Genomic DNA, 18,624 nt, shown 5'->3' on the forward strand with positions numbered 1-18,624 from the left:
GTCGCCTTCCTAGCACTCGCCGCTCCTCTCCTCTCCTTCCAGGCGGCAGCGGTGTCCGTCGATGCGTCTCGCACGAGCATTGCTGATCCCAAGTCCTTGTCAATCCCGGAGGGCGCGTTGTGAACACTCCCCACCTTGACTTCAAAAGCTCCTCTGCTCGACGTCTCTGTCGACGTCGTCGTCCACCCGAGTTTTGACGCCACTCGGCACGGTGAAGGGCGCCGCCGACACGTCTGGTGTCGTCTGGTTCACTGTCAAGTACGGTAACGCAGACCGTTGGCACGGCAAACATGATCAGGGCGCTGCTCGCTGCACCCCAATCTTTTTTGAGTATGCCATCTTGCAATGGGATCCAAGGGTATGTTATCTGTTCATAGCGACGAGTTTGCCCGTGCTCAATGGCCTGTAGGACTGTGGCTTTCTGTATATCACCATGCAGAGCTCGCTTCAGGACTTCAATGGGTGCGCAGCTCACGCGCTTCGGACACGTCGTGCCCGGACCCCTCTCGCTCGACCGTATCTTAAACGCACAAGGCTCCCTCCCGAACAACGCTTGCGGTGTTGTCCCTGCAGCTGGCCAATCCGAGCCTATCCACCCAGTCTGCGACGGCGACTTCATCATCAGCCCTCTCGATCTCACTGCCACTTTCCCGTCGCAGTCTAAGACCGCCTCGTACTACGACGATGGTGTTGACGGCACGTTCGCTCTGTCAGTGGCAGCCGCCTGCTGAAGCACTCGATGTATGTCCCCTCGACGACGTCCGCCGACAGCACGCAGGATGCCCGCCTCGACGTAGACGTTCACGCGCAGCTGGGCGTCGAGCGGCGGTACCGCGTATGTGGGCATGTACACCGTCGGCGCGTCGTACCCCAGTAACTCCGACGTCTCCAAGTGCACCGACTCGGGCTCTATCTGCCACCAGGACGACATCGAGATCGCTGTACGTCCCCTTTCCTGGTGTGTACCGGTGGATGGGTGCTGACGTCCACTTCCGCAGTTTGGAACTGCACCTAGCCCGACCAGCGCGCAGTCCGCGCTCATCGCCGAGATTCACGCACTACTACCAGTTCCTCAGCACGGGCAACGCGACTTCAGGCTGGTACGCGACGTGGGACGCGACGGAAGGGCAGACAGTCAGCCCCTCGACATCTAGAGCGGTATCGCGTGCCTGAAACGATGCTGCAAGTGAACAAGACTTCGCTTTCTCATCGCAGAGTTCGGGACTGGCCGAGCGTGCGAGTGTGGTCCCGGCGTTCGACCGAGCGCAGCCCACAATTCGGTCGTGCGAGCTTCTTGCACGGGTCCACCCTTTCTTCTCGTCCACTACTCCCCTCGCCGCCGTCTCTATGTCGAGACTCCACCCCGCGGAGATGAAGGCGGGAGAGGCTGGAGCTGAAATAAGTGTCCCGCCTCCGCCGAGTACTTGTTGCTCACTGTCAACGACAATGGCACCCATCGCCGGCCATTATACGCCCGTTGGGCAACACTTCTTCTAGTCTCTCGTCGCCGCACTCCCCGCCTACGAGCTCGGCCCCTCGTTCGTCCCAGTGCCCAAGTCCGAAAGCTCCTCAGGCTGGTAGACCGACAGTATCCTCCGCTCCTTCACCGCGATCGCCCGCCGAATATACACGGTCGAGGAGTCCTAGCAGCGATCAAGGCGTCCCGGAGCGGCAGTCCAGAGTCCAAGAAACGCTGCAACGTCGGCGACAACCCTCCCATGAGCAGCGCAAGCTCGTCGAGCACGAAGCTTTGCAACGGTTCCGAGACGCTAGCAGAACGGTGGCACTCACCATTGCATTGGTGACTTCCTTGAGCTGAACCATGACCACGCCCTGCACGGGCACCGTAATCTTCTGCGACAAGCCGCCGCTAGGGCAGTGTTGCAGACTCGCACGACGTCCTGGACCTGAGCCTTGAGCAGCCTCCTCGACAGCGCTCATGCCGTTCTCGGCGGCCGCAGCGAGCGGGCCGATCGGGACGACCAACGAAGAGCTGAGCTGGGGCACGTTGACGTCAAAATTCGTGTACAGGTTCTTGCCGCAGTGAGGGCTGTGTGCGCTCTCCGCAGTCGACGTCGGCGGCGCGGACTGCGGCGCGATCCGCTTGACCCTCGGGTTGCCGACCTCCTTGAGCGAGATGCTCAAGGGCGACGCGTCGGAGGCCGTTGCGCCCGCGTGGCTGCTGCATCTGGGGCGTAGTCTCGCTCTCGGCCTCCGCGTCCGCGTCGGCATTGAACATCTCGACGTCCTTATCAACACGATGGGGGTGATGGTGGTGGCCGTTGTTGTCCATCGTGCTCGGGCTGTTCCCCACGGAGCTGCTGGGCATGCCGATGAAGGGTGGCGACCGTCTGGCTGATGGAGCTGTTGGCCTCGGCGCCATCGCGCCGGGAGCATTCGCAGCCGAGGTAACCCGTGTCAGTCAGGAAGTCGGCGGTCAGAAGTAGTGCTCGACGTCTAGGGTACATGGGTCGACTCTGTGATGACACATTACGGTTACGCGACAGCGTAGGAACACCGTAGGTTATACCGCAATATTTTGATGGAATGCTGACACCATAAAGACAGGGTAGGTCGACCGGTCATACTCTGTGGCTACGCTGTGACATAGGTGTCACGTACGTCACATATTCTACACCGAAAGTATCAAGTTTGAACAATCGTAATACGCTGAAAGCTCGTCAAGATAGTTTCAGGATAGGTTCAGCGTTACGTGACACACATTACGGTAGTTTTATTATAAAATGATGATGATAGTATGTTGGCCAATTTCTCAGAGTACAATCAAAGAACCTGCAGAGTAATCGAACACTGATTATGTTGTCGATAAGTCAAAGTAATATCAGCGTTCTTCGACGTAATTTACGCTGGTATGGTTGTGACTAAGTTTAACGTAAACTCAGCATAATTCGACGCCACATATTCGGTCGTGCTTCCTGTGAACCGGATCCGCCAAGTAGGAGACCATACCTGTGAGTATCACCGGCTTCGACGATGGGTCTCGTCAATCGTTGTACAGCACCCACCTTCATTCCGTGCTCGTGGTGGAACAGATGCAGACAGATGTAACTTAGTTCGGAACAACAGGTTACAAAAATACACCCCCTTGTCGGCAATGCAGTGAATCTAGTCACTGACTAATATGTGAACCAGACATGGGGAATTGCTGTCCAGACCACAACGCGTCGCAGGCCGGCTCAATTCCCGCCAATCCGCAACGCCGCCAAAACAGGACTTGCCTTGCGGAGGCAACGCACATCACCCCGCCGAGTCCGGGACAACGAGAGAAGAGAAGCCTCTAGAGTCGTCCCACGTAAAGGAACCGCACAACGTCGACCGTTGTCCGGCGTCGGTCGTCAAGGCCACCACCACCAGACGCGCGCTCGCCCGAGGCGATGCCGGCGGGATCACCTGGCCCCCGGGGCGCGGATCGACCTTCGCACCTAATCCAGCAGTCGACCTCCCATATACGGTAAGTTCAGCGTTGATCGCTCGTTGATGGTGGCGCGGCGCCGGAAGCGGAGGAGCAATATGTTGGCGATAGTTGGCAATGTCCTGATGAGAGCGGGATTACCAAATGAGCGATGGTGGCGGGTGCATCTAGCGTGGTTCGGTGGTTGGAGCCCGTAATCTAGAGGTGCGAGGCCCTGAGCGCGAGAAGTGCGCTGCGGGGCGGGAGGATGAAACTGCGAAGCAAATATTGATATTAGCACAGTGGGCATAGTGGGCATAGTGCGGTGGCGTACAGGTCAGGGTGCCATGAAAATTGTCGACGGAACCAATGATTCAGTCACTGAGTCAGCTCGCAGACAGAAGTGGGCGGTCAGGCGGTCTCGAAATGTTATGATAGCTGCTCCGAGGCTGTGGGTGACGGATCCGGATGGGACTGCTTTTTGCATTCCGAGTTTGACAAGTAAAATATGACAAGTACTTGCACTTTCGCATGCAGCTCGGTACGCCTGTGAGACAATCTGTGATGTATGCACGATCGGTAGGAGCGAGTGACCGTACCGCGCCACCGGGGATCATGAGCACCCAGACAGCTGCAGGATCGTATGGGCAGCATACAGCGCACGAATGCAGAGAGACATATATGGAGGGACAGCTGCGCGTCACATCGTCATAGACTATGTCGTAGACATACCGAATTCGGCACCACGACCGCGGTCGGCATGTCTTGCTCACGCGGGGAGCACTGCCGATTTGCGAGCACGATGAAGGGAGGTGCGAGCCTCTCGCGATGACGAGCGGGGGCGAGGAACCACTGCGGGGCGGCATCGATGCATCAATAAGTAACTTAGCGCATCCGTGGCGCGCTGGAGGCGCACTCGTTCCTGGACAAACTACTGCTGTGATATCCGGGTGAACGTCTGCATATCCGGATCCTGTCCTAGTACGCACCGGTGCATGATAATGATGAGCCCAGGAGGTTTAGCCAGACGTGCAGGACCTTGGGGCCCACGTTCGGCACACCCACACAATAGACCAAGAGAGGGCCTGCAGGGACGGCGGACGCGGTCTTTTGTCGTCGACTCGGGACGCACCACGCGCCCGATTCGAGGGATTCGCGGTTGGCTCGGCGCCGGCGTCTATGTACCACTTTGACGACGCTGGCCAATGGGAGGGCGCAATTCGGATGATGCACGCGACAGATTTGACAATCGATATTAATGGGCTATCAAATTAGGCCCTGGGCGCCGGCGGCTCAGCCTGAGGGTGGCCATCGCTATCAGGCAGCGCTGGCATGTTGACGTCCCGGTGAGCGTGTATCGCGACGCGAACAAGGCGTTGCTGGCAGCAGAGGACCGTCGCGTCGTGCGCAAAGGGCGAAGGTGAACGTGTTGTCAGCGAGAAGGTGATGTATTACGGGCGGGCGGACAAGGATGAAACAGAGTGGGAGAAGAAGCCACCTGAAGCAGCCTCGTTGAAGGTCGTCTGGCAACGTGCCCGGGGAACACAAGCGGCGAAGGCTCGTGGCTGCCAGTCAACGTCGCCCGATGGGGCTACGCGCCACAGCTCCAGGCGAACGGCTCGGCGCCTGTGGCGACGGCGGGCGCCTCGCGGCCATTCGGTACGACAGACGTGGAAAATAATCTGCGACGCCTTCAGGACCACCGTCATCCTGCAGGTATAATAACCATCGCCCTGGCGGGCCTCGTCCCTCTCCCATCTCCCCTCCCCCCTTCCCACTGTCCCCTCACCGCCGGCGGCCACGACTTGCTCACTCACCATGAACGCCTTCGCTCAATATTCCCCGCTCTTCACCTCTGGTCTCCTCACCAGGACACCCACAGCCTCGCCCTCCACGTCCCGCTCACCCTCCATAAAGCGTCGCCGCGGGAAGGCAGTGGACAGTCTGCCTTGCACGGTCAACACTGTCAGCTTCCACGCCGCTGTCCGCTCGTCGACCGACACCAGTGCCATGTTCCTTACCCTCGTACCACACCGCCAGCTGGAAGACGAGGACCGGTCGTTCCTATCGCTTGACCTCGCTGAGAGCCAGTCTATGCGGTCCATGAGCCTTCGCAGGAAAGATACAGTCACCTCGCGTGGCTCGGTCGCCCTCAGGAGGTCAGAAGCCGGGTCACCCACGGGTCGCACACAGTGAGTTTGTCTTCGTGACGTGCATACTCGTTCTCCGCTCCGGTGAACGTCTATCTCGAGCCACCGTTCCTGGGCGTTGTCTCTTCGCACCATCTTTCGTGTGCCAGTATGATAATTGATACGGCTGGCCTCTCGGGAATCTGTCACCTCGGCGTGTCTCTGTAACGTGCTAACCCGTTCCTCCTCTAGTAACCATACCTTTAGCTTCTCCCGATTTTCGCTCCCGAAACGGCCTGCCGCCAAGATGCGCAAGTCGTCTCGCGAGTCTCTTCTCCCATCGCCCAAGCCTGCACCGTCCACCTCCCTCCCAGAACCTCCGACATCCGTTCCAGCAGCCCCTGAGGGCCCCCGGACGTCCAAACTCTCGCTCACGCTCTCGACCGACATCTCCCCTGAACAGTGTTACTCTTCATATCGCTGGTCGCCCATGCACCGCGCATCGCAGTCCGCTCCATCCCTGCTCTCGCCCACGTCTCCCTCCCGCAAGTCCTCCATGATCCTCCCGCCCGAGTCTTCTGACCACTCCTACCTCCTGTTCTCCCCTACCTCGCCAACGGGGTTGACACGTCGCGCAGCACCCATGCCGGCGTCGGCGCCCGCCGCCGTCCTCGCACGAAGTATGTCGTTCCGCTCGGTCGCGTCGGTTAACACGCGCCTGCGCAATCGCTCCGCGGCGCTCGCGATGCTCGAGGGGCGCACTGGACACGCGATGACGCGCGGGGGCAACTTCATGTGGATGAGCGACGACGAAGAGGATGACGCGGAGGAGCAGGAGCGTGAGCGCGTGCGGTCGCAGGGCTCGGACGTCGGCGACGTGAACAACCGCCTGCTGCAGGTCCTTCACGAAGAGGAGGACGTCGTCATTCCGCACTCGCCTGCCACGTCGGCCGCGCGCATGTCTGTCCCTGCGTCCGCGCCTGCCCGTCAGACTCAGGAGTCGTTCCCTCCGTCGACCCGGGAGCGCTCGGATACGCGCTCCCGCTCGAACTCGACGCCGTCGAGGATGAGTAGGAGGGGGACGCTCGAGTCGCTGTTGTCGCCGCTTGCGAACTTCATCGACTTCAGGGAGGACGACGGCTCGACGCGTGGCTGGCGGAGCTTTGTTGAGTTCTCGTCATAGTCGATTGCGCCTCGCCCCCATCCTTTCGCCTGCACACGATCTCGGCGTATTCTGCTGATCTATGCGCTTGTTTACGCCCTCAGATTATTTAGTTCTGCTCTGCAACGCTCGCCGTCATGCATCGTACGTCTGTGTACACCATCTCTCGGTCCTTTCGTTCTTGTACATCATTAATCCCGCTCGACTCTGCTCGTCTCGTCTCGTGTCTTGGCATCCCCGGACGTTCAGTTATTGCATCCCTGGACCCTGTCTGCTCTGCATTATTATGTCACTTAGCCTACACGTACATTGTTTATATCTCTCGTCTCCTCTTCTCGTCTCTGTCCTGTCGAACACTCGTACCGAACCGAACGCATTGACATTCTCATTTACCGCTTCTCATGCCCACATGCACCGCACCACGTTACGCTATCCTACTCATCGCGCTGCTCGCCGCTCGTCGCGTCGCTCACCGCGCTAATCGTCTCCCCCTCCGTCTTCCCTGGTTTCCGCCGCGTCTTGTCTTCCTTCGCTATTCGCTCCCTGTGTCGCTCTGTCTACTGTGACGACTACTGCATGTATATTTGATGCGGTGAATATGTATCCTGTTTTCTTGATGTTGGCGACTGGGCAGGCATCCTCACGGGGCAAGCTAGTTGGTGAGGCGTGCGTCGTTGACGCTTGTGGTTCTGACAGTGGTGCGTCCCTGAGAACGGTCAGTTGCCAGTGCTAACGTCGTTCCATATCTTGTACAGGTGCAAAAGCTTAGACTGTAAGCATGCTAGTATGAAGTAAGTACTACATTAGTGGGGCTTGTGCAGGACTACTTACGTCGTACAATCCTTACGGTACTTATGTATATGTGTAAGGTTTGACGAAAGCCACGCCAGCGTCTGCGGAGCACGAAATAGCATAAGGAGAAGGCGGCTTGTCCCGAATCTATTTCTGATGTGATCTACAGCATTCAGGTCAAGCCTGCCTCTACCGTCTACGCATCCTACCTCAGACCTGAAACTCTCGGGAGGATGGCGACAGCTGTGTCCAACGTCGGTCTTCCGCTCATAATGTAGAGTAATTTGGCTGATGCGTCTGCATAGGTCCCTTCTCTCGAGCTCGAGAAAGTGGCATACACACAGGATCAGGATCAGGAGCCGGTACCGGGCGATGCCCCACCGCAAACTTCCCTGCAGCCAACTGTCTTTGCTCGCATTCCCCAGGAAATCTTCGATGAGACCATCGACTGGATGGCCCGACCCACGTTCCTCGGCGCGGCACTGGTGTGTACGGCATGGTACCCGCGCGCCATGCACAACCTCTATTTCACAGTCCGGATATCCACTCACGCGCGGTTCGTGCTACTTGCGAAGCTAGCGCACGCGTATCCACGCGTCAGGAGCTGGCTCGCGACCACCCGCACGCTGTTCATGGCAGATATGAAGTTTCCCGACTACAAAATGGGATGGAGGCCGAACACTGGCCCCATCCTCCACGCAGTGCCGCTTGTCTTCGGCCGCATGATGTCGGGCTTGCAATCCCTAGATATTGAGGGGGCTGTACATCCTCACATGCTCCCCAAGTTCGCCCTCGCCCTGTCCCAGTTCAAGACCGTCAAGTCGCTGCGCCTGCGCGTCACGACGCCGAATACCGTCTCGCAAATCCTGTGGATCATCTCTTCGTTCCCGCAGCTCACAGACCTCGACTTGCACAGCGATACCTTCGTCGCCATACCGGAGTCTTCGGGAAATACGAGACTTAGTCACTTCGAGCCTCGTTGCGATATCCGGCTTCGTCGCCTCCGGATTCAGACGGACGGGTTCGAGGTTCAGCCAAGTTTGACTGGCGCATTTGTCGGTTGGCTCGTGAGGTCGGATATTTGCACCTCGCTGGATGACCTGACAGTCTGCTGGGAGAATAGCACCTCGCTGCCGATGATGGTCGGATGCACCAACAGGATCCTCCGAGCAGCCGGACCATCTCTAACTCGATATCTCGAAGAGGCCGTAGATACGGGTCGGTCAAAACCTACTCCTTATTGTTGTATTGCAGCCTAACACCCGTGTCTGCCCTAGATAGCGAGCAGCATGCAAATCTCGTTCATAACACCAGTTTGAGGAGCATAGGATTCGGGCTGGGCCTCATCGAGGATGCCAAACCTACTCACCGCTGGTCTAGGCTGGTAGATAACTTGACTAGCATCCTTTCCACAGTTCGAAGCTGTCAGCTCGAGCACATATCCATGGCGTTTCTGTTCAAGATTACCGACGACGGGCTCCGAGTCGACGGTTTCCGAAAGGTCCTTGAGAACCTTAACCTGATGGGCGTCCACGACATCATGCGCCGATCTTACTTCGAACGACTGAAAGACGTCGAGATGACGATAATGACCGGACACAGATCGAGATTGCATTATGTGAGCGAGGCCGACGTCCGTCAAGAGCTCCTCGCCACGTTCCGGGCTTTACTCAAGCCGTGGTGTGATCGCAATATAGTCCGGATCGACCTCTCCCGCAGGTGGTAACTGAGACATTCCTCGGGCAATGTGACGTGAGCGAGTTCTTGCGCATGTACAGGCGTGTTTCTCACCTCACTTTCCCTCTTCCCATTCAGTGATTCTTGATGGATTCTGCACGGGTACCTGTGGAAATGATGGAGAGAAGTATGAAGTGCTAGCCTCAGTAGGGTAAGTGTCGAGGGCATAAGACCTGCTGAGGCCGTACGATATTGGCGGAATCGTTCCGCGCGATGCCTCCGATATCACACATGTGCTAGCAGCGGGTGAGCTGACCATCCCCAATACACCGTATGCTATCATCATATCACCCCCTTTTTGACGGAAAGATTCTGCGCTATCCTGCGTAGCATAATCATGATAGGAAAAGGTGGACCAGGTAACGCTATACACAGCGTGTGTTGGTGTCAGCGGGCGGCTCTCCTGAACCGCACAGTACACAGCCTTGATGCAACGATACTTCGTCTTCTGACGACTGACAGCGCACACAATCGTTCCGGCAGGTCACCGGCAGATACCACTCGACGATGACGACAACCTTGTCTCACGTTCGTGCTGTCTATTTTTCTGCTGTGTCTGAGCCCCGTTGACATGTGTATAGGTTACAACCCCTGCCGCAGACGCTCTGCACACACAGATCGGCGAAGGGCGGTCACCGATCTAGGCACACTACCTCCGACTCTGTCCGCTCGCATTGCGCTCGAGATCTATGAAGATATCATCGACTACATGGAGCAATGTGCACTGCCCCAGGCCGCGCTGGTCTGCTGGGTATGGTACCCCCGTGCCATGCACATTCTCTACTCCACTGTTGAGGTCAACACTCGCACGAGCTTCGATATGCTTTTGAAGCAGGCTCGTACGTCTCCGCGCGTCAAGCAATGGCTCGCATCCACGCGTACGCTGATCGTCGTTGATGGCTTCCTTCACTACGACTCCAAGGTACTACGGGGAGAAAGGATGGTCGCTTTCTTCATGCACTGCCTCTTGCCTTCGGTCGGACGATGTCCGGCATACAACGCTCGAGATTGGCGGCAGCCTATATCCTGCCATGCTCCCGACGTTCGTGATGGCATGGTCTCAATTCACAAGTCTCCGCACGCTGCGGCTGTCCGATCTCGAGCTGAACAGCGTCACCCAATTGCGGTAGATCGTTGTGCCTTCTCAGAGCTCAAAGAACTCGCTCTATACGGAAGCGCCTTGCACTGCGACAGTCTGCGAGCAATGCCCAACATGTCATGTTCCAACCCGGGTCTCGCGTCCCGAAGCTCCATCGTCTCGAGATCGACACGTACAGCTACGACGTAAGCAGGTGGGAGACCATTATTGACTGGCTCGCATACTCGGGCGTCACTTCCCTCGGCGAACTGACGGTCTACTTGACGAACGAACCCGGAAGAAGTCTCGGCCCCTCGACAGGCTCCTCGCAGCAGCAGAAGCATCGTTGTCTCAGTATTACGAGTTCGTCAATGACGACGCCCTCAGCATTCTGGCTGGGTTCTTTCCAGCTCGCCGTCAGCGCCGAAATCTTACGTCCAACACATCCTTGCGAACTCTGCACTTCATGCTGCACGCCATTGATGAAGCCAGCCTCTCCATAAATGGCCCTTGGCAGTGGACGAGATACGTGGTGTCTTGGCTACTGTCCGGAGCCAGGAGCTCGAAGACGTAACGATCTGGTCCTCCTTCAACCTATACGGAAACGCGTTCGACGAACTTCGCCTCATCCTGGGCAGCTCGACCTACGGGGCCTGCACGGTGTCATGGACCAACCGTACTTTGACCAGTTGACGAGGGTCAAGGTTATGATGATGGTAATCACGATCGCGGAAACGGAGCAAGACTGAGGCCGACGACATCGCCCGAGAGCTCGCTCTGTTCCTCCAAAACGTACTCGGACCATGGAACGCTCGCGGTTTCCTGCACGAGTGGCGGTCACCCCATACATCACGAATGTGAGCACGCATCATTTGGTTAGTACGTATCGTGTTCTGATTTCATCCTCCTTCAGAATGACTGTCCCGATAGCACTGAGCGTAACCGATGATATGGTCAGACGTGCGGTGATAATAGTACTCTATACATTGCATCCTTTACTACAGAGGTCGCGGAACAAGACGAGCTACGGTCGAAGAGAAATCGACTGAACGTCAAAAACGTCTACATCGTAGGGTAGACGAATCCCAGAGCGGGCCCTTCTGATTCTCGTCACGTACTCGTAAACACGCGACCAGTCCCTGCAGACGTGCGTTGACCCTACACCGTCTGTCCCAATGAGGTTGCCCTTTTCGTCCTTGGCGTCCATAGCATCGATGGTGATATCGGAGGAGCAGAGGACGGCTTGGCGGAGGTAGTTCAGGCATTGACCGCTGTGTGCGTTTGGCCCGTAGATCAGAGCTTGACGGAGGGTGTCGATGCACTGCAGCTGCGTGAACATCGACACGTTGAATTCCCGTCCTACATAGAGCAACGGCGAATCAATTGGCCAGTGCCGCGCGAAGATGGTCGGACGCTACCTTCGGGGCCGAGACGAACGCTCGGGTGGCCCTGAGGAAACATGTGCGTGAGGGTCTGCCACTCCGTCCACGTATTGAGATCGCCCGTGATCTTGTAATGGTCCGAGTTCTCAACGTCATGGCAACCAGTCCAGCGACACGGGAAGTTCCCTCGGATAGTCATGATCTCCAGTAGAACCTGTAGAATAAGGCAGTACCGTGGTGTTTCAGTTGCGGTATTGAACGACCAACTGTCCACATACCGTAGTTCTTCCGTTCCTCGACGCGCTGCCTTGGAGGTTTGACAACGTGATAGCGTTGAACGCGACACTTATGGCCAGGACAATCCAAGCATAGGCTGGCGGTCCCGATAGCAGACGCGACAGACGGTGCAGCATTGCGCTCGTTGGCTCAGTTGCACACTTGATATCTTTGATGGAAAACGATCTTCAATGTCTACGGGAATGGGGCAAAACAATCAATCCGTACCGAGGATTGAAGTGTGGCTTGACTGCGGGTGGAACGAGGGAACAACCCGACACGATCCCGCCGTACGTGAAGGTTCAGTCCAACAAAGGTCGCCGGGCTGCCCGTGGGCGGTGTGGGCGCCGATGATGGGGCGCTGGTCTGTCAAATGCATCAGGCAGTGTACTGTTGCGGTCTAGGACTGTCTACGAGCGCTAATATAACACACGTACGTACTTTGCGCATTAAATCTGAGATCACCCCAAGTTGGTCAACAAAACATACCAAGCAGTCAAGTACCAGCTTGCGGAGATCTACTACCTGTAGGTACTGCGGCGCTGAACCTATCTGAAGGACAGTGGCTTCGGACTGATCATATTCCTTGATTATATAGTGTAAATTAACCAACTCATCTACTACGGCGTTCAATATCAATTCAAGTGCCCCATCTGCGGCGAGACGACTCAGTGATCCATTCAAGCAGCCCCCCCTCGGTGATTAAACCACAGCTTCAACGTGCTGCGCCACATCTCGTCTATGACAGGGATAACGACATTCTCTTGCCTCCGATCTCCATTAAGCAGCTGTGGTAAGAGCTGCACGCGCCGCGTGACCTCAATCTCCGCGCCTTCGTTCCAAAATACCTGCCTCCCTCGAAGTGCCAGCAATATATGCCACGCGGGAAGTTCGCGAGATCGCGCAGTGCCTCCCGGAGCTGCTCGTTCGTAGCGGGGCCCCAGCGCGGCTCGAAGGCATGGTAGGCCTTCAAGAACCTCTCTTGAAGAGCGACGTGCTGCCTGAAAAGCATTGCGATAGCCTCTTCAATGCCGAGCTTGTGTTCGAGCATGTGGCCGTGACGAGGTTGTGCCGGGCGTCGCCAGCACTCTGCTCCGTGTTAAACGATATTATGTCCTGGATGCCGGAATGGACATGAACGTTAAGTCCTGTAAACTGCAGGAATATACGGCACTTACATTATCTATGATCAGCATATCCGTGACGCACAAGCTCATTTCTGCCATCGCAGGATGGTAGACAACCTCGTCGGGCAGCTCTTGCAACATGAGGCTACAAGGACGGAAACCGACCGTCTCCCGGCGGATATCAAGTAACTATCGATGGACCGGTACAGGTCTGATCGCGGTCAGCCGCCTCGTGACGACGATTCGACGTAGTCGTGAATAATCCACGAAACGCGCTGAGCGATGCGCCCGACTGCTCCGCTGTCGATCGCGTGCGCCCAGAATCTGTGCAAACAACAGTGAGCTTGACTAACAGAAAGGATTCATCGGACTTACCGGGTGTGATCTCTCCTAGGATACTTCGCCGTCGGGGCGCGGTCGTGTGGATATGCAGCGCATGTACGACCGCATCGACCATCTTGCGACATCCTTCCGCGTTCTCCACGTCGGTATAATGGTCGAATACGAAGAACAGATTGAACAGGTCGCAACCGGTTCTCAGAATCTCTGGCGACATGGCAACACTCAGTCTGTGACTCAATGCGACATGCATAGCCGATACTTTGTTGGAAAACGGGTAGACCAGGGCAGCCGCAAGTGCTACAGAACCCGTAATAAGTTCTGTTCCTTCGTACACCTCGAGCGCTCACCAACGTTACACTTGTCAAAGGCTCGTTGAGATTCTCATTGAACGCTTGGAAGGAGCGGAACCACTCTGCGGACGCAGCTATGACCTCATCAGCATATGGGTTGATGCTGCGAGGCCAAGCCAAGACTTCATGGTATCGGGAAGGGATAGGAAGTTGTAATGGCCATCTCTCGTTCGGGCTGTTCGAATGGTAGTGGATGCTCGCATTGACCCAGACAGACATGCTTTATATGCTGTGATCCACCGGTGGCACTCACCTCCCTTCCCATGAAGTCCGACTGTCGGTGTAGAGCTAAGCCCGCAGACTAGGACGGTCTCTTTATTGAAACCGGCTTCCGTATGTGCTTCACCTAGCCGACTCGGAGTGCAGTAATAATGCATACGCATATGCGCCGAGCGTCCTGTGCGGCGCCGAGTGACAGCAGGCATGCATGATTCCAAGTTCAGGACCAAGCAACACAGTGTTCTCCGTTCCACTGTGAGTGCGGAGCGCACAAAAGAGGATAGGCTGTCTGCATCAATGAGGGAAAGGTCACCTCTCGCGCGTCTTGTCTCGGACTCCGAGGCTCGCGACATCGCATCAAGGTTGGATGGGCCACCAGAACATCCCCGAGACGTGGCCGTCGGTGTCCGATCTGGTAAGAATGGTGACGTCGGGGACGACGCTGAACGGGGAGTTCGTTATGTTAATGTAGTAGAAATTGTGAAGTTGGGCACTCACTGAACGAAACTTGTACGGCAGTCACCGTGCTGGTCTGCGTTATTTTAGATGAAGAGGCGAAGCTGCGCTTCATCCGTCCTTGCCAAGCCCTTGCCGGCGAGCGCAGCCAGACATCCCACGGATAGGTTTGCTATGGAGCGTTATATTCCCTTGCTGAAACAGCGAGATCGCCGAGAGGCGCTTGAAACAAGGCACGTCTAGACGACTGCCTCTAACCTCCTAACAGTACATGCAATTGGGTGAAAGATGCAACGGGTAGAACAGGGATGTGGCAGACCTTCATGACGGCTCGAGGACATGCCACAGACATGGCAATACAACGCATGGGCGGAGGAGAGATACGCAATCAAAACTCGGAGTCGCACGCGCGCTTCTTGCATTTGCCCCTAACAACCCATCGCAATTTCCGAGTCCAGTGTCGCCGTCCGCCTTTCATTAACGCGCTAGGCTGATGACTCGGACAGTCAAACGCAGATCATGCCCTAGACTAGAGCTACTCCCTGTCGCAGGTAGTATCCGACTACATCCCGCTTTCTGAGATTTACGAGGGAATCATCGACAGGATGGACAGCTCCGCCGCGTTATCACGCGCTGCTTTGTCGGTGGTGGGGCGCGCAGCGCGCAAGCTCTACTTTGATCCACATTAATACCCATGCATCCTTCGATTGTCTGGAAAAGCAGCTACTCACTTCTCCCTGTGTTAAGCGATGACTCGCGACAACATGCGAGCTCCTCGCCTCAGACAGCGAGTATGCGAACCTCCGTTCAGACGAACGCAACAGACACGAAGCTGCTTCCATACTACGTACCACCGCCCTACCCTTAGAGGCGAGTTCTATCTGAGATACCGCACTCGCGGGTATCGTCCTGCGTTAGACGCATCGTGGTCGTAACTCGGACGAACTTGAATTTGGTAGCTGGGAGCAGCCTTAGCCTAATTCACGTCAAGCGAGCTATGTAAACATCAACCCACCGGCATACCCATAACACTCAGCCCCCATGGCCGTCGAGACTACCGGATATCCTCTTGCCCGTCCCCTGGCACACGACCCTGCTTGGCCCATCACCTTGTGTAACTGTCGCGCCAGCATATATATAGCGAAATTCCTCGCGTTTTTGACATTATACAGGCGAGCGAAGTCGCGGAACGGAGTTAAAACAGAGCATGCATGATGGCAGACGCAAGAAGGATGCCAGCGAGACGGATGGCCGAGCTCAGTCTACTTACGGCAACGCGCCTTCCCGATCGGCGTACTTACTTCGCCCACGACTTCGATGTGCCCTCCTCGTCGCCCATCTATTTTTTCAAGTTTGCGCGCATCTGTTATAGCTTGAGCCCGGTCGAATCGAGTCGAGTTTCTGCCAGGTTCCTCTCATCTTCGCACGACGCGGCCTCAGCGTGGACGGGCGGCGAGGGGTTGCAGACCCGGGTGCTTGGTGCATTATGGATGAGAAGAGCAGGATCAGCACGGTTGCGTAGTAAGTACTTAAGTACTCACTCAGTGTCAGTCTCGTTGTGCGACATAAAGAGGCTATTCCGTAGCTGCGCACTCCATTATCGCCCTCGTCAGCAGTTTGATTACGGCGTTTCGACGCAATTGTAGTTGACCGCCTATAAATGGCGACATCAATAGCCCCGGAACCAGACAGGTGAGCTCTACAAGGCTCTGCAGTGGTGGCGGTAGTCGAGGCTAGTATGTACTGGTCGATCTTAGTTTCCGTGACCGTGACGATCTGTCCCAATGCGGTTGTTTGGGATGATTCATCCGCCGCCCGATCCCGCCCACTGCACAAGCTGAGTAACTGCTCCTCCGACTCCGGGATCGTCGGTAAACAGAACTTACACTCTGTAGTCATCGAACTTCGTGTTCAAATAAAAGCAAGGATCCGTTCACTCGCAAACTGGGCCATCTCATAGCATACTCACACAACCATGTCCGACACGAAAACTCTCGTTCTCGTCCTGGGAGCCACTGGACGCACCGGCCGAACGGTCATCGATGCTCTCCTGAAGACCGGTCAATATGTACGTCCTTCATCCATTCCTTCGAAGGCGTCCTCGGTAACTCCGCTCCGCCCCTTTTCCTCAGAACGTCGCTGCACTGACGCGCTCGGCGTCCAAACCGGAAGTCGAGGCACTTCGATCGCAAGGTGTTGAGATCCGTATCGGCGATTTTGCCGCGGACCCGCCCGCGAAGCTCTCTGAACATCTCAAGGGCGTCGACGTGCTCCTGAGCACCGTCTCCGCAGAGGCGATCATACAACAGAAGCCGATATTCAAGGCTGCGGCTGATGCGGGTGTCAAGAGGCTTATTCCGTGTGACTTTGGAACGCCCGGTGCAAGGGGCGTCAGAGATTTGCATGACCTGGTGCGTCCTCCACTTATCTCTACAGGATGACGGCGCGATTGATGGACGATCATGTACCTTCAGAAACTCGATATCAGGGAGTACCTCCAGGAGCTCAGCGCGGCCTCTAATGGCGCCTCGACCTACACCTTCATCGATATCGGGTGGTGGATGCAGCTCGCGGTGCCTGCCTCGTCCACGACTCCCTCGATGCTCGGCCCGCTTATCGACGAGTACTATGCGGACGACGACAAACCGATGCTCCTCACAGACATTGACCGCATCGGCCCGTATGTCGCCCGGATCCTCAGCGACTCGCGCACGGCCAACCAGTACATCATCATCTGGGAAGACGAGCTGAGCCTCAAGGAGTCGAGGGAGATCGCAGAGGCTGCCAGCGGGGAAGGCCCGACTATCCGTGCCAGGCGTGTCGCAGTAAGCGATCTCCTCCTATGTTTCTCATCACCATATTTCTGACTCTGTCTTCGGCGCAGATCGACAAGGACGCGTTGACTCAGCGCGCCGCTGAGTATAAGGCAGTGTACGCGGCCTCGGGCGACTCGGGCGCACATGCGGTCACCTCCTTTTCGGAGTACATGATCAGCATCCACTTCCTCGGCGAGGACTCCCTTGCGAACGCGAAGAAGCTCGGCGCGCTCGACGCGCGGGAGCTCTATCCCGACATCGCGCCAAAGCGCTTCGCAGACTTTGTGAAGGCATATTATGGGAACGGCGCGGCGCATTGACTGGGCTGTCGTCTTTGGTCAGTAATGGGTTGTGGTATAGGACGCGGGAGCAATGATGAAAGGACGGTCAGAGGGCAAGGGATAAAGCATCTTCGTACTGATTGTCTTTGCTGAAATCCAATGTGGTTGATCAATACAGCGTTGCACTTACATGGCGGGCGAAGGATATCACGAAGCGGGGTCGCCGGCGGTGATGAGCACCGGCGGCCATAGCAGCAATCATTGCCAAGGAGGTACATACTCACGAACCGCACGGTGACGGTGATGGGAGTCGAGCTTTACATCTCGATCGATCAGCAAATTCCGTACCAAGCCACAGGCGATCCTGAACGTTCCTGAACGTTGAACTTCCGACAGCTGTCATGTTTGCGTACCACCCATCTACTGCATAGTATTCACACAAGCGCTTTGTGTGCTACATACGAGCCATACCAATGTCGTGCACTCGAGTACCGGGCCCAGGTGGAAGTGGCACGCGCTCCTCAGAATTGCCATTGTGCAATAGCAGTTTACAATCGCAGGTGAGCTTGTCGAATGTTGCTTGGCTTCGAATCGCTGAGCCCTCCTGCCTGATGCACTTAGACTGGCATACGCCAAGAGGCGGCCTCCGCGGGACGTCGCAGCTCGTTATCTCCCATGGTGAACACCGTGACCATGCGCCGCAATCCGCCATATCTCTACTCATGACCCAGATCGCCCATAACCCTTAGGCTGCATAAGTACCAGGCGGTCTGCCTGAGCCTCGCTCTCGGAGTAGTCTCTTATCTCTCCGAGTCGAACATCCGCGTACCAGGCAAAGTCCGCCAACAACACTTCGGCCATGGTCGAGCCGGTGTCCCACCTACCTGCGTACGACGACGACGAAAAGCATCTTTCCGACAGCTCTTCCGTCGAGAGACAGCTCAAGGCCGACGTCGTCGTCGACGATGCCGAGCTCACCAAGAAGGTCGAGGCGTTGGAGGACCGCATCGCCAACGACGAGGCCACCGAGGCTGAGTACCGTGTCGAAGAAGCATACGAAGTCGC

The 18,624-nt window shown here is 56.6% G+C and overlaps 10 protein-coding genes across 10 annotated transcripts; 5 read left to right on the forward strand and 5 right to left on the reverse strand.

Moving 5' to 3' along the window:
- Nucleotides 1–458: 458 nt before the first annotated feature.
- Nucleotides 459–1,154, forward strand: B0H18DRAFT_1116115 (uncharacterized protein; the record flags this gene model as incomplete). The annotated part of the gene is made up of 4 exons (XM_048033369.1): nt 459–709; nt 772–835; nt 894–941; nt 999–1,154. 4 exons carry the CDS (start codon nt 459–461, stop codon nt 1,152–1,154), a joined length of 519 nt encoding a protein of 172 aa, XP_047896915.1.
- Nucleotides 1,155–1,520: 366 nt separating this feature from the next.
- On the reverse strand, nt 1,521–2,383 carry B0H18DRAFT_1116116 (uncharacterized protein; the record flags this gene model as incomplete). Its single annotated transcript, XM_048033370.1, has 3 exons — nt 1,521–1,643; nt 1,792–2,034; nt 2,090–2,383. 3 exons carry the CDS (start codon nt 2,381–2,383, stop codon nt 1,521–1,523), a joined length of 660 nt encoding a protein of 219 aa, XP_047896916.1.
- A 2,847-nt stretch (nt 2,384–5,230) lies between these two features.
- B0H18DRAFT_952536 (uncharacterized protein) lies at nt 5,231–6,724 on the forward strand (the record flags this gene model as incomplete). The annotated part of the gene is made up of 2 exons (XM_048042127.1): nt 5,231–5,604; nt 5,794–6,724. The coding sequence occupies 2 exons, from the start codon at nt 5,231–5,233 to the stop codon at nt 6,722–6,724; spliced, it is 1,305 nt and encodes a 434-aa protein (XP_047896917.1).
- Nucleotides 6,725–7,652: 928 nt separating this feature from the next.
- B0H18DRAFT_988303 (uncharacterized protein) lies at nt 7,653–9,516 on the forward strand. Its single transcript, XM_048044897.1, has 4 exons — nt 7,653–7,749; nt 7,801–8,713; nt 8,773–9,247; nt 9,311–9,516. The coding sequence occupies exons 1-3, from the start codon at nt 7,729–7,731 to the stop codon at nt 9,219–9,221; spliced, it is 1,383 nt and encodes a 460-aa protein (XP_047896918.1). The 5' UTR covers nt 7,653–7,728; the 3' UTR covers nt 9,222–9,247; nt 9,311–9,516.
- B0H18DRAFT_988306 (uncharacterized protein) lies at nt 9,248–9,518 on the reverse strand (the record flags this gene model as incomplete). Its single annotated transcript, XM_048044898.1, has 1 exon — nt 9,248–9,518. The coding sequence occupies one exon, from the start codon at nt 9,516–9,518 to the stop codon at nt 9,288–9,290; it is 231 nt and encodes a 76-aa protein (XP_047896919.1). The 3' UTR covers nt 9,248–9,287.
- Nucleotides 9,519–10,567: 1,049 nt separating this feature from the next.
- B0H18DRAFT_988309 (uncharacterized protein) lies at nt 10,568–10,970 on the forward strand (the record flags this gene model as incomplete). The annotated part of the gene is made up of 3 exons (XM_048044899.1): nt 10,568–10,745; nt 10,799–10,856; nt 10,879–10,970. Coding segments are annotated over exons 1-3 (214 nt in total), but the record flags the coding sequence as incomplete, so codon positions are not given.
- A 341-nt stretch (nt 10,971–11,311) lies between these two features.
- B0H18DRAFT_988312 (uncharacterized protein) lies at nt 11,312–12,366 on the reverse strand. The gene is made up of 4 exons (XM_048044900.1): nt 12,197–12,366; nt 11,729–12,137; nt 11,437–11,669; nt 11,312–11,416 (listed from the first exon to the last, which is right to left on the reverse strand). The coding sequence occupies exons 2-4, from the start codon at nt 11,889–11,891 to the stop codon at nt 11,363–11,365; spliced, it is 450 nt and encodes a 149-aa protein (XP_047896921.1). The 5' UTR covers nt 11,892–12,137; nt 12,197–12,366; the 3' UTR covers nt 11,312–11,362.
- Nucleotides 12,367–12,632: 266 nt separating this feature from the next.
- On the reverse strand, nt 12,633–13,092 carry B0H18DRAFT_68453 (uncharacterized protein). The gene has a single exon (XM_048039162.1). It carries the CDS (start codon nt 13,017–13,019, stop codon nt 12,708–12,710), a length of 312 nt encoding a protein of 103 aa, XP_047896922.1. The 5' UTR covers nt 13,020–13,092; the 3' UTR covers nt 12,633–12,707.
- Nucleotide 13,093: 1 nt separating this feature from the next.
- Nucleotides 13,094–13,738, reverse strand: B0H18DRAFT_68452 (uncharacterized protein). The gene is made up of 2 exons (XM_048039161.1): nt 13,471–13,738; nt 13,094–13,419 (listed from the first exon to the last, which is right to left on the reverse strand). The coding sequence occupies exons 1-2, from the start codon at nt 13,685–13,687 to the stop codon at nt 13,277–13,279; spliced, it is 360 nt and encodes a 119-aa protein (XP_047896923.1). The 5' UTR covers nt 13,688–13,738; the 3' UTR covers nt 13,094–13,276.
- Nucleotides 13,739–16,437: 2,699 nt separating this feature from the next.
- Nucleotides 16,438–17,598, forward strand: B0H18DRAFT_871768 (uncharacterized protein; the record flags this gene model as incomplete). Its single annotated transcript, XM_048040179.1, has 4 exons — nt 16,438–16,530; nt 16,595–16,873; nt 16,937–17,287; nt 17,347–17,598. The coding sequence occupies 4 exons, from the start codon at nt 16,438–16,440 to the stop codon at nt 17,596–17,598; spliced, it is 975 nt and encodes a 324-aa protein (XP_047896924.1).
- Nucleotides 17,599–18,624: the final 1,026 nt, after the last annotated feature.

Source organism: Fomitopsis serialis, assembly GCF_022376445.1.
Source record: "Fomitopsis serialis strain Sig1Antser10 chromosome Unknown B0H18scaffold_12, whole genome shotgun sequence".
NCBI classification, from domain to species: Eukaryota; Fungi; Basidiomycota; class Agaricomycetes; order Polyporales; family Fomitopsidaceae; genus Fomitopsis; species Fomitopsis serialis.